The 15617-nt window shown below is 42.7% G+C and overlaps 1 protein-coding gene across 1 annotated transcript in view; it reads right to left on the bottom strand.

Moving 5' to 3' along the window:
* LOC124718981 (F-box/LRR-repeat protein 7-like) overlaps nt 1-15617 on the bottom strand; it is a 126285-nt gene that overhangs the window by 80032 nt on the left and 30636 nt on the right. Inside the window, exon 2 of the mRNA XM_047244653.1 lies at nt 6025-6473. Within this exon, the coding sequence (XP_047100609.1) occupies nt 6025-6440 (416 nt within the window). The 5' untranslated portion in view covers nt 6441-6473. The remainder of the gene's footprint in view (nt 1-6024; nt 6474-15617) is intronic.

Here is a 15617-nt window from a genome sequence, read left to right as displayed (position 1 = left end):
GCTATGCTAACTATCGTCTCGGCAAATGAGAGCGTAATTTGTCAGTGAACCATCGCTAGCAAAGTCGGCTGTACAACTGGGGCGAGTGCTAGGAAGTCTCTCTAGACCTGCCGTGTGGCGGCGCTCGGTCTGCAATCACTGATAGTGGCGACACGCGGGTCCGACGTATACTAATGGACCGCGGCCGATTTAAAGGCTACCACCTACCAAGTGTGGTGTGTGGCGGAGACACCACAGTAATCTGTATTATCATACTTTTGATACAATTAGTCCTAATTTATAATATGCGATAGTGAGGTGGAAACGTGAAGGGACACATACAGCACAAAACCGTACAGGCCGACCTCGTCTGTTGACTGACAGAGACTGCCGACAGTTGAAGAGGGTCGTAATGTGTAATAGGCAGACATCTACCCAGATCATCACACAGGAATTCCGAACTGCATCAGGATCCACTGCAAGTACTATGGCAGTTGGGCGGGGGGTGAGAAAACATAGATTTCATGGTCGAGCGACTGCTCATAAGCCACACATCACGCCGGTAAATTCCAAACGACGCCTCGCTTGGTGTAAGGAGCGTAAACATTGGACGATTGGACAGTGGGAAAACGTTGTGTGAAGTGACGAATCACGATACACAATGTGGCGATCCGATGGCAGGGCGTGGGTATGACGAAGCCCCGGTGAACCTCATCTGCCATCGTGGGTCATGGCAACAGTAAAATTCGGTGTCGGTGGTGTTATGGTGTAGTCGTGTTTTTCATGGAGGGGGCTTGCACCCCTTGTTGTTGTGCGTCGCACTATCACAGCACAGGCCTACATTGATGTTTTAAGCACCTTCTTGCTTCCCACTGTTGAAGAGCAATTTGGGGATGGTGATTGCACCTTTTGATAATGCACGGCCTGTGGCGGAGTGGTTACGCGATAATAACATCCCTGTAATGGACTGATCTGCACAGAGTCCTGACATGAATCCTATAGAACACCTTTGGGATGTTTTGGAACGCCGACTTCGTGCCAGCCCTCACCGACCGATACGGATACCTCTCCTCAGTGCAGCACTCTATGAAGAATGGGCTGCCATTCACCAAGAAACCTTCCAGCACCTCATTGAACGTATGCCTGTGAGAGTGGGCCGCGCGGAGTGACCGTGCGGTTTGAGGCCCCATTCACAGACTGCGAGGCCCCTCCCGCCGGAGGTTCGAGTCCTCCCTCGGGCATGGGTGTATGTGTTGTTCTTAGTATAAGTTAGTATAAGTAGTGTGTAAGTCTAGGGACCGATAACATCATCAGTTTGGCCCCTTAAGAATTCACACACATTTAAACATTTTGAGAGTGGAAGTTGTCGTCAAGGCTGAGAGTGGGCTAATGCCACACTGAATTCCGGCATTAGCGATGGAGGGCTCCACGAACTTGTAAGTCATTTTCAGCCAGATGTCGGGATACTTTCTATCACATAGTGTATATTTCATGTAGCCATTTCATCTTAGCTTCCCTGCACTTCCAATTTTTTTGTTCCTCAGCGACTTGTATTTCTGTATTCCTGAGTTTCATCGTACATTTTTGTACTTTCTTCTTTCAGCGATCAACTGAAGTATTTCTGCTGCTACCCATAGTTTCTTGCAGTTACCTTCTTTGTACGTACGCTTTTCTTTCCTACTTCTGCGATTGTCCTTTTTAGAGATGTCCATTCCTCCTCAACTGTACTGCCTACTGAGCTGTTCCTCATTGCCGTATCTAGCATGACACGTAACTCCAAATCACTTGCTCCACCCATCCAGTATCCACTCTTCAACCAACTCAGGGGTCACTTACCACTAATTACAGAAATGTGAGGCTTGTGCTGCTCGACCAAAACTCCCAACATACGGCTGTTGTGCCAGATGGACTGCCAGTAGCGCTTTGGAGCACACGAGTGTTTCCTTCCACCGTTATCCTGTGATTTTTTTACAGCCACCCTTCACTATTCTCAGCGATCCCTGTCCATCTGTATATGAGGTCTACCTGGTCTTGGTTCAGCTGTAATTGTTCCTTTGTATTTCCAGTTCATTATCTTGTCGCCAACAGTCGACTTGGACAGCATTTGCAGGGCCCCTGGTGAATGAATTTTTTACTTGTGTGACATCCGATGACCTGTCTACACTCAAAGTCACTAAGCTCTCCTGACAAACCCATCCTCTTGTTACTGCTTCTGTACTGACAACACAATGCTCCAGGTCTCCTTCAATACTGCTGGCTCAGTGGCTTGTGACGTGTAGAGGTTAATTCCACATTAAACAGCGATGTTGACGTAGGCTTGATCTGATAGTGTAATAGAAAGGTTCCTTTCACTTTCATACTGTGGTGATGGTTATTAATCAAAACAGGTAGTGATACCAAAGGACATATTCTCAACAGCTGTTGACAACTGCATTCAAAAGACCGTTGAACTAACTTTTGGACTTTGTCTACTGAAATTCAGAATAATGAGTAGACCATTACAATTCCGAGGTTGGATGAATCACAGTCCAAGAAAATTCCGCCAAAAATATTTGATGTAAAATTATAAATTAGGACTAATTGTATCAAAAGTATGATAATACAGATTACTGTGGTGTCACCGCCACACACCACACTTGGTAGGTGGTAGCCTTTAAATCGGCCGCGGTCCATTAGTATACGTCGGACCCGCGTGTCGCCACTGTCAGTGATTGCAGACCGAGCGCCACCACACGCCAGGTCTAGAGAGTCGTCCTAGCACTCGCCCCAGTTGTACAGCCGACTTAGCCAGAGATGGATCACTGACAACTACGCTCTCATTTGCCGAGACGATAGTAGCATAGCCTACAGCTACGTCATTTGCTACGACCTAGCAAGGCGCCATAGCATTTGATATTATTTTATATTGTGGTTATAACATGTACCGTCAAGAGAGATGTTCTACAATTGTGGATTAAAGTTAAGTATTACATCAACTACGTACTTTATTTGGAACTATTAATTCCTTTAACTGTTCCAGACCTCAGGCCAATCTGCGTGAGCTTAACGCGTGCCTTTCGGCTTCCTCTCATTGTGACTTGGTTGTCTTGCCAAGTCACAACAATTACAATAATTAATTTTATCATAAGTCACCCATTTGTATTCATTTTCGTTGTTTTGGTGCCAACATTTCATGGCACATACGTTCTGAGGTGGACCTCATTGCAAGAAGTTGTACGAGTATATGCTCGCACAGAGGTTACTGTAGAATTCATTTGAAATGAAAATATGAAATCCTACAATTAGAAGACCTTTAATGAATTTTGTAGAGATATTGGACAACAAAGTGTGAAATGTAATAAAAGAAAGAAGAATACAATTTGCACTTTGATTTTTAACCAAAGTGAGAACCCGATTCTTCCACATATGTCATTGGGAGTAAAAAAAGGGATTTCAGTGCCATCTACAAAATTGCAGCTAAATCAGTAAATGCTCAAGTCTAAAATTATGTGCTCAGGAAACTTTTGGTTTAAAAAAAATAGTTAGGAAACATGTATTAAACAGATATGCGAATGTAAGGTGAGAGCAGTGGTAAATTACGATAATCCGAACGCGTATGAAGGACAGCGTCCTGTCTTGACTGGCTCATCACCGCCCAGCCCAAAAACACTAAGAATAGAAACTTGAAATTTGGACAGAGTGTTGATCTTATAGTGCAGACGTCGCTTAAGAAGAAAGTATTCGAAATTTCACTCCTAAGGGGGTGAAATAGAGGAGGAAAGAATTTTGAAAATATGTCGCCATTAAGGCAATTTTGAAGCTAGATCCCCGAAAATGTGTATCTGTTTTCTCTACCGGAAATAATAAAATATATGTTTCACCTGATTTTGGAAATTTAACCTCTATGGCCGTGAAATAGTGCCTGAAAGTTTCTTCAAATAAGTCGTTATTAAAGAACTACTACAGTATTTTTAAGGCATATCTATAAAAATTGGTATTTGACTTCTTAGTCACAAAAAAAGTACGTGTTGTACTGGTTTTGGAAATCCAACCGCTAAGAGGGTGGAGTAGGGGTTGAAAATTTTTAAGAAAATATTTGGTTATATTACACTACTACCCATTAAAATTGCTACACCACGAAAATGACGTGCTACAGACGCGAAAATTAACCGACAGGAAGAAGATGCTGTGATATGCAAATGATTAGCTTTTCAGAGCATTCACACAAGGTTGGCGCCGGTGGCGACACCTACAACGTGCTGACATGAGGAAAGTTCCCAGCCGATTTCTCATACACAAACAGCAGTTGACCGGCGTTGTCTGGTGAAACGATGTAGTGATGCCTCGTGTAAGAGGAGAAATGCGTACCATCTCGTTTCCGACTTTGATAAATGTCGGATTGTAGCCTATTGCGATTGCGGTTTATCGTATCGCGACATTGCTGCTTGCGTTGGTCGGGATCCAATGACTTTTATCAGAATATGGAATCGGGGGGTTCAGGAGGGTAATACGGAACGCCGTGCTGGATCCCAACGGCCTCGTATCACTAGCAGTCGAGATGACAGGCATCTTATCCGCATGGCTGTAGCGGATCGTGCAGCCAAGTTTGCAAGACAACAACCATCTGCATGAACAGTTCGACGACGTTTGCAGCAGCATGGACTATCAGCTCGGAGACCACGGCTGCGGTTACCCTTGACGCTGCATCACAGACAGGAGCGCCTGCGATGGTGTACTCGACGACGCACCTGGGTGCACGAATGGCAAAACGTCATTTTTTCGGATGAATCCAGGTTCTGTTTACAGCATCATGATGGTCGCATACTTGTTTGGCGACATCACGGTGAACGCATATTTGAAGCGTGTATTCGTCATCGCCATACTGGCGTATCACCCGGCGTGATGGTATGGGGCGCCATTGGTTACACGTCTCGGTCACCTCTTGTTCGCATTGACGGCACTTTCAAGAGTGGACGTTACAATTCAGATGTGTTACAACCCGTGGCTCTACCCTTAATTCTATCTCTGCGAAAACCTACATTTCAGCAGGATAATGGGCGACCACATGTTGCAGGTCTTGTACGGGCCTTTCTGGATACAGAAAATGTTCGACTGCTGCCCTGGCCAGCACATTCTTCAGATCTCTCACCAACTGAAAACGTCTGCTCAATGGTTGCCGAGCAACTGGCTCATTACAATACGCCAGTCACTACTCTTGATGACCTGTGGTATCGTGTTGAAGCTGCATGGGCAGCTGTACCTGTACACGCCATCCAAGCTCTGTTTGATTCAATGCCCAGGCGTATCCAGGCCGTTATTACGGCCAGAGGTGGTTATTCTGGGTATTGATTTCTCCAGATCTATGCACCGAAACTGCGTGAAAATGTAATCACATGTCGGTTCTGGTATAATATATTAGTCCAATGAATACCCGTTTGCCATCTGCATTTCTTCTCGGTGCAGCAATTTTAATGGCCAGTAGCGCAAAATATTATTAAGCTAAAACTTTTCAAGTGGTATTTTTACTTCTCGGTTAGATAGAAAGAAGTGTGTGTAAGGGGATGATAGTTTCTATGGAAATATCACCACAAATCGCAAAAGGCACAACAAAAACCTTGGTCTCCAGCTACCAGAGTTGCTCTTTGATCATAAGCACAGTGGCAAAGGACTATCGTTGTATGCCTTTAATTATCGTGAATAGTTTAGAAGGTGTTGCAGTTTGTGAACAGCGAAAATATTCGCATGCAGATAAAAAAAACTCTGTACTGACCACAACAGCCTACGCAAGCGAAGCAACGGGCGCTACACCAGTCAGACATAAAACAAAAACCATTCATATGATTCACAAGACTGACTACAGAAGGTTGGTTTGAATGCTTTTCGTACAATTATAGAACTGAAGCTCATTTGAATATAATACAAAAATACTCGCAACAACCATCCCGAAAAGAGAGGATTTACACATTTCATATCTGTACCAGATTACAAGAAAATGTTATTTCTGAATATTCTCTCCTGGCATACAGCTATAAGAAATTTCATTTTACAAAGCGACAGATTTCTTACGTTATAAAATACGTCTTGTCAGACCACAAATATGCATCTTGTGACAGCCTCTTCCACCGGGTGCACACTTTCTGTATCACGTCCACCAGCTCACTGAAAGACATGTGAGAAAAGATTTTTATCAGTATCTCGTCCGGCAGGTCATCAATGCTAACACGCCAGGCGTCCAAGCTGCATGCTGTGCTGTCAGGCACATCGGCAACACTCGCTTCCAACTCCTGTTGGGACCGCAGTTTGACTGCACCGCTGAGACCGGAACAGACAGCTGACAGAGATGCTTGGCTCGATGTACCACTCGAGCACGCTTCATCATCTGGCGCGTAACACTCTTCACTTTGTTCAGGTTCTGAAGCTGTATCACTGCTGAATTCACTTTCATCGCTCAGGGAGCTGCAACGTGTTGGGTAGGAGCCCATGACATGGACCTCCGTTAGAGATACTTGTTGGCACTGTAAATAGGAGAGAAAACGTTACAAAAACATATTAGAAATAAAAAATTGAGAACTTACATAAATACTGTCGCTCTAAACACAGTGTCAAAGCACCATAGAAAAACAGCAGTGCTAGCTATACAGACTGGCATCACCAGTGTACAGGTTGTAAGATAGTAGATTACACAATCACCTTCCTTTGGAGTTTTTGTAGGATGATATACACTGAGATGCCAAAGGGGATGGGATACCTCCTGATACCCTGTCGAACCTGCTTTTTCCCAGCATAGTCCAGCAAGACTACGTGGCATGGACAAAACAAGTCGTTGGAAGTCCCCTGCAGAAATATTGAGCCGTACTGCCTCTATAGCCGTCCATAGCTGCGAAAGTATGGCCAGTGCCGGATTTTGTGCACGAACTGATAACTCCATTATGTTCCATAAATGTTCGATACGATTCACGTCGGCCAATATGGAAAGCCAATTCATTTGTTCGAATTGTCCATGTTGTTGTTGTGGTCTTCAGTCCTGAGACTGGTTTGATGCAGCTCGCCATGCTACTCCATCCTGTGCAAGCTTCTTCATCTCCCAGTACCTACTGCAGCCTACATCCTTCTGAATCTGCTTAGTGTATTGATCTCTTGGTCTCCCTCTACGATTTTTACCCTCCACGCTGCCCTCCAGTACTAAATTGGTGATCCCTTGATGCCTCAGAGCATGTCCTACCAACCGATCTTCTAGTCAAGTTGTGCCATAAACTCCTCTTCTCCCCAATTATATTCAATACCTCATCATTAGTTATGTGATCTACCCATCTAATCTTCAGCATTCTCCTGTAGCACCACATTTCGAAAGCTTCTATTCTCTTCTTGTCTAAACTATTTATAGTCCATATTTCACTTCCATACATGGCTACACTCCATACAAATACTTTCAGAAACGACTTCCTGACACAAATCTATACTCGATGTTAACAAACTTCTCTTCTTCAGAAACACTTTCCTTGCCACTGTTAGTCTACATTTTATATCCTCTCTACTTCGACCATCATCAGTTATTTTGCTCCCCAAATAGCAAAACTCCTTTGCTGCTTTAAGTGTCTCATTTCCTAATCTAATTCCCTCAGCATCACCCGACGTAATTCGACTACATTCCATTATCCTCGTTTTGCTTTTGTTGATGTTCATCTTATACCCTCCTTTCAAGACACTGTCCATTCCGTTCAACTGCTCTTCCAAGTCCTTTGCCATCTCTGACAGAATTACGTCATCGGCGAACCTCAAAGTTTTAATTGTCCATAATGTTCTTCAAACCAGTCACAAACAATTACGGCCTGGTGACATGTCTGGGAACATGAGCTCTATGAATTGTTACAAATACTCTTCAAATAATCAAAAATAACCATTTCCAGTCAATAGTCGGTTTGCCAGAGAACCCACTCCACTCCACGTAAGCAATGCCAACACCATTATGTTTCCTTGTGCAGTCTGCGTCATACTGGAAACCCCCATAAGCTGTTACCAAAGGAAAGCGGGAAACATGTGACCAGGCCACGGTTTTCCAGTCCTCTAGTATCCAACCGATGTGGTCACGAGCGCAGGTGGGGCGCTGCAGGCGATGTCGTGCTGTTAACCAAGGCACTCGCGCCACTGCCACAGCCCATCAACGCCAAATTTCACCGCTCTGTCCTCACACATACGTTCGTCGTACGTCCCACTTAGATTTTTTCGGTTATTCCGCGCAGTGTTGCTTGTCTGTTAGCACTGACAACTCTACGCAAACGCCGCTGCTCTCGGACGTTAAGTGAATGCGGTCAGCCACTGAGTTGCCCGTGGTCAGAGGTAATGACTGAAATGTGGTATTCTCGGCGCACTCTTGACACTGTGGATAGCGGAATATTGAATTACGTAACGATTTCCGAAATGGAATGTCCCATGTGTCTAGCTCCAAGTACCATTCCGCGTACAGAGTCTGTTAACTCCTGTCGTGCGGCCACAATCACGTCGGAGAGCCCTTCACATGAATCACCAGAACAAATGACAGTTTCGCCAATGCACTGCCCTTTTATATCTTGTGCAAGCGACACTACCGCCGCCTGTATATGTGCATATTGCTATCCCATGACTTTCTTCACGTCATTGTAGTATATCACCAATTTTATAAAAGTGTAACTACCTAACACCTAATTACAGAGCCATCTCCTTCCTACCTGTATTCTCAAACAATTTTGAGAAGTTAATTTATAAACAATATTGAACCTCTTTTGTGACCCGCCAGGTTAGCCGAGAGCACTAATGCTCTGCTTCCTGGACTCGGGTAGGTGCGCCAGCCCTGGATCGAATTCGCCCGGCGGATTACCGACGAAGGCCAGTGTGCCAGCCAGCCTGGATGTGGTTTTTAGGCGGTTTTCCACATCCCAGTAGGTAAATACCGGGCTGGTCCCCACGTCCCACCTCAGTTACACGACTTGCAGACATCAGAACACGTTCGCACTATTCCATGGATTACACTTTATGCAGACAGCTGGGGTACACCACATCCATCCTGGGGGAGGGGGGGGGGGGGGTGTGGTACAGGGTGGCGACAGGAAGAGCATCCGGCCACCCCTTAAAATAACCTTGCCAAATCCAGCCCTAACCATGCCGACCTTGTGAAACCACGCAACAAATGCACAAGCAAAATAAGAAGAGGAACATTCAACGTCTTTTCTGATAATGAACTTTTAAGAACAACTCATTTGGCTTTCATAAAAGCGTCTATATAGTGAAGGGAATTTATACTCTCACAGATTCAATTCTCATCAAATTAAACAAAAAAATTACCCCTCTTGTCAACAGGATCACTGTTAACTCTTGTGACACAATTCTCATTTTCTATAAACTTTAGCCTTATAGGAGACACATTACTAAGTATTTTAAAGTAAAGAGTTTCTCTGCCAATAAAATAAGGGATGTACGCTGCGTTTTTATTATAAAACTTGCTTCGTGCCCGCTGCTCAAGAAGCCTGTATGGTCCGCACAGTTTTTTTTTTCTTTTTCTTTAATCGAATTTTTACGTTGTTCACAAATTCCAACACCTTCTAAAGTTTTTACGATAATTAGGTCCATAGACACACGGTCTTTGCCGAATGTACTTCTGACCAAAAATCGATTCTGGTAAATGGAGTCCAATGTTTAGCGTTCTCATGGTGGTATTTCGATAGAAACTTCGTCATCTGACTCACATTTCTTTATATCTAATCGAGAAGTGAATTACCAATTCTCACAGTTTTATCTTTAAAATTTCTTTAATATAACAAATATATTCTTAAAAAGTTTCATTCCCTGTTGAATTTCCAAAAACAGTGATACATGCATGTTTTTTTCTCTAATTGAGGAGCTAAACACCAATTTTCAAACATTTAGGTTTAAAAATGCTTTCACAATGAAATATTTCCATAAAACATTTCATCCTCTACTTCATCCCCTTAAGAGTTGAATTTTCAAAAACAGTGAAATGCATATTTTTTATTTGTAACAGGTAGTAAAAAATAAATTTTCATACATTAAGCTTCAAAAATGCTTGCCTATTGAAATGGTTCTACAAAAACTTTTATCCCATATTTCATCCCCTTAAGTGTTCAATTTCCAAAAACATTGAAACACGTTTTTTTTAGTTGAGTGAAATATCAATTTCCATAGATGTAGCTTTAAAAATACTTTAGTAGTTCTTTAATAATGATTTGTTTAAAAAAACTTTCACCTACTATTTCATCCCAAAGAGGTTAAATTTCCAGAAATGCTGAAACACGTATTTCTTTATTTCTGACTGAGAAACCAAATACCAATTTTCGTAGGCCTTTATAAAAAACCTTGGGGGTGGAATTTCGAAAAATCTCTTCTTAAACAGTATAAGACCAACACCCTCTCCAAATTTGAGGTTTCTCTCCTTAGTGGTTTGGGCTGAGGGGCCCTATAGATTATAAAACAATATTATCTCTCCTAACAAAATGCTGTCTTTCTGGAATTATTACTCTGTTAGCAGTTTTCAGTATTCTTGTCGGAACCTTCAGTTTAGTTCATAAAGTTCTACAGAGGAAATGGAGATGTTATGAAATTAGCAGGAATCACCCTTGCATGGGTGGAGTCCTACCTCAACAACAGAAGCAGAGGATTACGTTAGTAAATCATACCACAGAAATAAGATTCAATTCAGATGAGTAGTTCACAGAATTCTACTGGAGAAATGCAAGTGCTATGAAATTAACAGAATCACACATGCGTGGATGTAGCCCTTTCTCAACAACATAAAAAAGAGTAGCACATTAGTAAATGACGCCACAGTAATAAGACTAAATTCAGAACGAAGAAACTTTAAACATGGAGTCCCACAAAGTTTGATATTTCATCCACTCCTGTTCTCGAACTACACAAATGATTAACGTAAGCCACTGGAGAGTTCTCCGAAACCTATGTTTGCCGGTGACACAAGTATATTAATAATGGGCTCGGATATATGCATATTAAACACAGCTCTGGAAATAACGGAAGAAGCTTATAACTGTTTCACAGCTATCAGTTTAACCATTAATCTTGCAAAGGATCGTAGCATCCAATTCAAAACAGTTCAAAATGATTTACAGACACCAGAAGTAGAGAACGATCACTGAATGAGGCTCCATGCGTCAGGTTCCTGGACATCCAGATGGATGAGTTAGCACCAGTCTGTGGCTACGTTAAGCAGAAAGCTCAGCTCCGTTTTGCACTGAGGAATCTCCCATTCTGCTGACCTACAGACTGGGTCTCTAGAGTGCTGCTTTGTGTACTTCCTCTCACTGCTGTCTTATAGAGTAATTTTACAGAGTAATACCCAAGGTTAAAAGAAGAAGCATGCAGCAAAACTGTTGTGCAAAATTTATAACTAAACATCTTGTAGAATTCTTTTCAAAGATGTAATGGTTCCTTACAGATACTGTTTAATGGTAATTGTGGTTAATAGTGAGAGTGTTTTAGGATCAACCGTAACACTAGAAGTAGAAATAACTGTCCTGGGTTCAGAATGAAGTTTCTTATTCTGGAACAAATGCGGTGAAACTGGAAATCTCCATATCTTCGTTACTACAGTGAAAGAGAGCCTTATATGAAACACTCCTTCCACAGTTTTCCAGAATATGAGTATCTGGACTCAGATATGAAAAATTTTCCATTCATATTAAATAGTTTTTAACTTGCTGTCGAGTCACCTGCATAAAGTATGGTATCTATACTTTCGTCGCATATCATTTATGTAGAATAAGAAGAGTAATAAGGCCAAGTGCTGTCCGTTGAGGAACGCCACAGAATTTCTCTTCCCAGATTGAATAAGTCCTGTCATCACTTTCCTGGTGGTTCATGGTGTGGGTTCCTGTAGTCATGTCCTAGTTCAAAAATGGCTCTGAGCACTATGGGACTCAACTGCTGAGGTCATTAGTCCCCTAGAACTTAGAACTAGTTAAACCTAACTAACCTAAAGACATCACAAACATCCATGCCCGAGGCAGGATTCGAACCTGCGACCGTAGTGGTCTTGCGGTTCCAGACTGCAGCGCCTTTAACCGCACGGCCACTTCGGCCGGCTCATGTCCTAGTTCATGAACCACGGGCAACGTATGAGTGGCCAAGTAAGTGGTCCTGACAGTCGGGATACCAGTTGCTTTGGAATAAGGCTGGGCATCTCGGACATTTTCTGAGTCGTGGTCACCTTTGTGCTCAGACGGCAAAGCCTACCAAATCCGCCGGTTAGTCCCTCAACCGTTAGGAGTAAAACTCAATGGGACCCAGGGCAAGTAAGGCTAGCAACCTGCTTCCCTGGTACTTTAAATATGATGCTGGCAACAATCAGAGCAAAATACCTCGGACCTTTGGAGGTGACGGAGTCCCACCTCTAATTGGCAAACCAGGGACTCCTAAGATACGACTCGGCAAGAAAATGGTAACGAGATGGGGCGCTATTAATATCAATGGGGGCTACTCTGGGAAGAAGGTAGAGCTGGCAGAGGCTGCAAGTAAGATGGGGCTGGACGTCTTAGCTGTTAGTGACACTCGGGTAATGGGTGAGAAAGAAGAGGAAGTGGGAGAATACAAGGTCTACCGGTCAGGAGTCAAAGCAGGAATAGCACAGTGAGGTGTAGGGCTTTACATTAGGAAAGAAATGGAACCCAGCGTAGTTGCAATAAGGTATGTAAACGAACGACTGATGTGGATACATTTGACAGTGTCTAGCAAGAAAATTAGGATTGTGTCAGTATATCCGCATTGTGAAGGGACAGATCAAGATAATATGTATAGCTTTTATGACGCACTCAGTGATGTGGTTGTTAGAGTAAAGGACAAGGACAGTGTTCTGCTCATGGGTGATTTTAATGCCAGGATTGGAAATCGAACAGAAGGGTATGAAAAGGTTATAGGTAAATTTGGAGAGGATATGGAGACCAACAGGAACGGGAAACAACTCTTGGATTTGTGTGCCAGTATGGGCTTAGTAATCTCAAACTCCTTTTTTAAACATAAGAACATTCACCGGTATACTTGGGAAGGCAGGGGAACCAGATCTGTCATTGACTATATAATAACAGATCAGGAATTCAGGAAGGCTGTGAGGGACACACGTGTATTCAGGGGATTCTTTGATGACACTGATCACTATTTAATCTGCAGTGAAATTGATATTGTGAGGCCGAAAGTGCAGGAGGTCATGTCCATATGTAGGAGGATAAGAGTGGAGAAACTTCAGGATAAGGAAATCAGGCACAAGTACATAACAGTGATCTCAGAAAGGTACCAGTTAGTTGAATGTAGTCAATGTACAAGGTATCAAAAATGGCTACATACTAGAACTCAGGTAGACAGAGAAAGTTATGTTGAAGAAAGAAACAAAACCAAACAGATAATTGCAACATCCAAGAAGAAATCTTGGGAAGACTTTGGAAACAGGTTGGAGACTTTGAGTCAAGCTGGTGGAAAAACCATTCTGGAGCGTAATTAGCAGTCTTCGAAAGGGAGGTAAGAAGGAGATGACAAGTATTTTGGACAGGCCAGGAAAACTGCTGGTGAATCCTGTGGATTCCTTGGGCAGATGGAGGGAATATTTTGAAGAGTTGCTCAATGTAGGTGAAAATACGATCAGTAATGTTTCAGATTTCGATGTACAAAGGGATAGGAATGATGATGGAAATAGGATCACATTTGAAGAAGTGGAGAAAATGGTCAATAGACTGCAGTGCAATAAAGCGGCTGGGGTGGATGAAATTAAGTCGGAACTCATCAAATACAGTGGAATGTCAGGTCTTAAATGGCTACACAGGATAATTGAAATGGCGTGAGAGTTGTGACAGGTTCCATCAGACTGAACGAAAGCAATAATCACACCGATCTTTAAACATGGAAACAGAAAAGATTGTAACAACTACAGAGGTATCTCTTTAATCACCGTTGTGGGTAAAATTTTCTCAGGTATTGTTGAAAGGAAAGTGCGAGTATTAGTTTAGGACAAATTGGATTAAAATCAGTGTGGGTTTAGACCTCTTAGAGGTTGTCGGGACCAGATCTTTAGCTTACGGCAAATAATGGAGAAGTGTTACGAGTGGAACAGGGAATTGTATCTATGCTTTATAGATCTAGAAAAGGCATATGACAGGGTTCCTAGGAGGAAGTTATTGATGTTCTACGAGATTATGGAATAGGAGGCAAACTTTTGCAAGCAATTAAAGGTCTTTACATACATATTCAGGCAGCATTTAGAGTTGATGGTAAATTGAGTTCATGGTTCAGAGTAGTTTCAGGGGTAAGACAAGGCTGCAACCTGTCTCCACTGTTGTTCATATTATTTATGGATCATATGTTGAAAACAATAGACTGGCTGGGTGAGATTAAGATAGGTGAAAACAAAATAAGCAGTCTCACAAATGCGGATGACTTAGTTGTGATGGCAGATTCGATTGAAAGTTTGCAAAGTAATATTTCAGAGCTAGATCAGATATGTAAGGACTATGGTATGAAGATTAGCATCTCCAAAACGAAAGTAATGCCAGTGGGAAAGAGATATAAACGGATTGAATGCCAAATAGGAGGAACTTCAAGTACTTAGGATGCATATTCTCACAGGATGGCAACATGGTGAAAGAACTGGAAGCGAGGTGTAGCAAAGCTTCTTCTGCAAGAAGGAAGTCAGTACCAAGACTAAGTTATCTGTGCACCGTTCAATCTTTCGACGAACTTTGTTGTATGGGAGCGAAAGCTGGGTGGATTCAGGTTACCTTATCAATAAGGCTTAGGTTACGGATATGAAAGTAGCTAGGATGATTGCAGGTACTAGTAGATGGGAACAATGGCAGGAGGGTGTCCACAATGAGGAAATCAAAGAAAAACTAGGAATGAACTCTATAGATGTAGCAGTCAGGCGAACAGGCTTAGATGGTGGGGTCATGTTACACGCATGGGAGAAGCAAGGTTACCAAAGAGACTCATGGGTTCAGCAGTAGAGGGTAGGAGGAGTCGGGGTAGACCAAGGAGAAGGTACCTGGATTCGGTTAAGAATGATTTTGAAGTAATAGGCTTAACATGAGAAGAGGCACCAATGTTAGCACTGAATAGGGGATCATGGAGGAATTTTATAAGGGGGCCTATGCTCCAGACTGAACGCTGAAAGGCATAATCAGTCTCAAATGATGATGATGATCACTTTCCTGAGGAACTACTCTCCACTTTATACACTTTAAGCAAGAGAGACTTTCCCCAGAAGAAATATCTCATTACGCCAAAAGTTTCGACACTTCATTAATAAAAAAAAATAGAGAAAATTTAAGATGATGGTCTTAATGCTCCAGGAGTTCTACATAGTCTTCCCCCACCCGAGTACAAAGCAAATAACATTTATACAGTCATATGAAAACGTCAGAAAAGTCCTCCTTTGGGATGTTGGTCAACTCACACATAACATCCACACCTCCTTCGGCCTCGAGGAACCGTCAGAGACCCTTTATGTTCTTTGTCGTTTTGTGGTACGTTCATCATTACCCGCTATGGTTTTTTCCGGAAAAGAACTGTCAATGTTTTTCATTTCAGTCAAGTCGCTGCAGAGAACCACGTGAAGTTTCTGTTTGGGTCTCAAGGTGTGTGGGACAAACTTTACACACTCTTTTCTTTTC

This window comes from Schistocerca piceifrons, chromosome 10 (genome assembly GCF_021461385.2).
Source record: "Schistocerca piceifrons isolate TAMUIC-IGC-003096 chromosome 10, iqSchPice1.1, whole genome shotgun sequence".
Classification (NCBI taxonomy): Eukaryota; Metazoa; Arthropoda; class Insecta; order Orthoptera; family Acrididae; genus Schistocerca; species Schistocerca piceifrons.
Note: the sequence above shows the minus strand (reverse complement) of the source record. Positions and strands in the feature narration are given on the sequence as shown.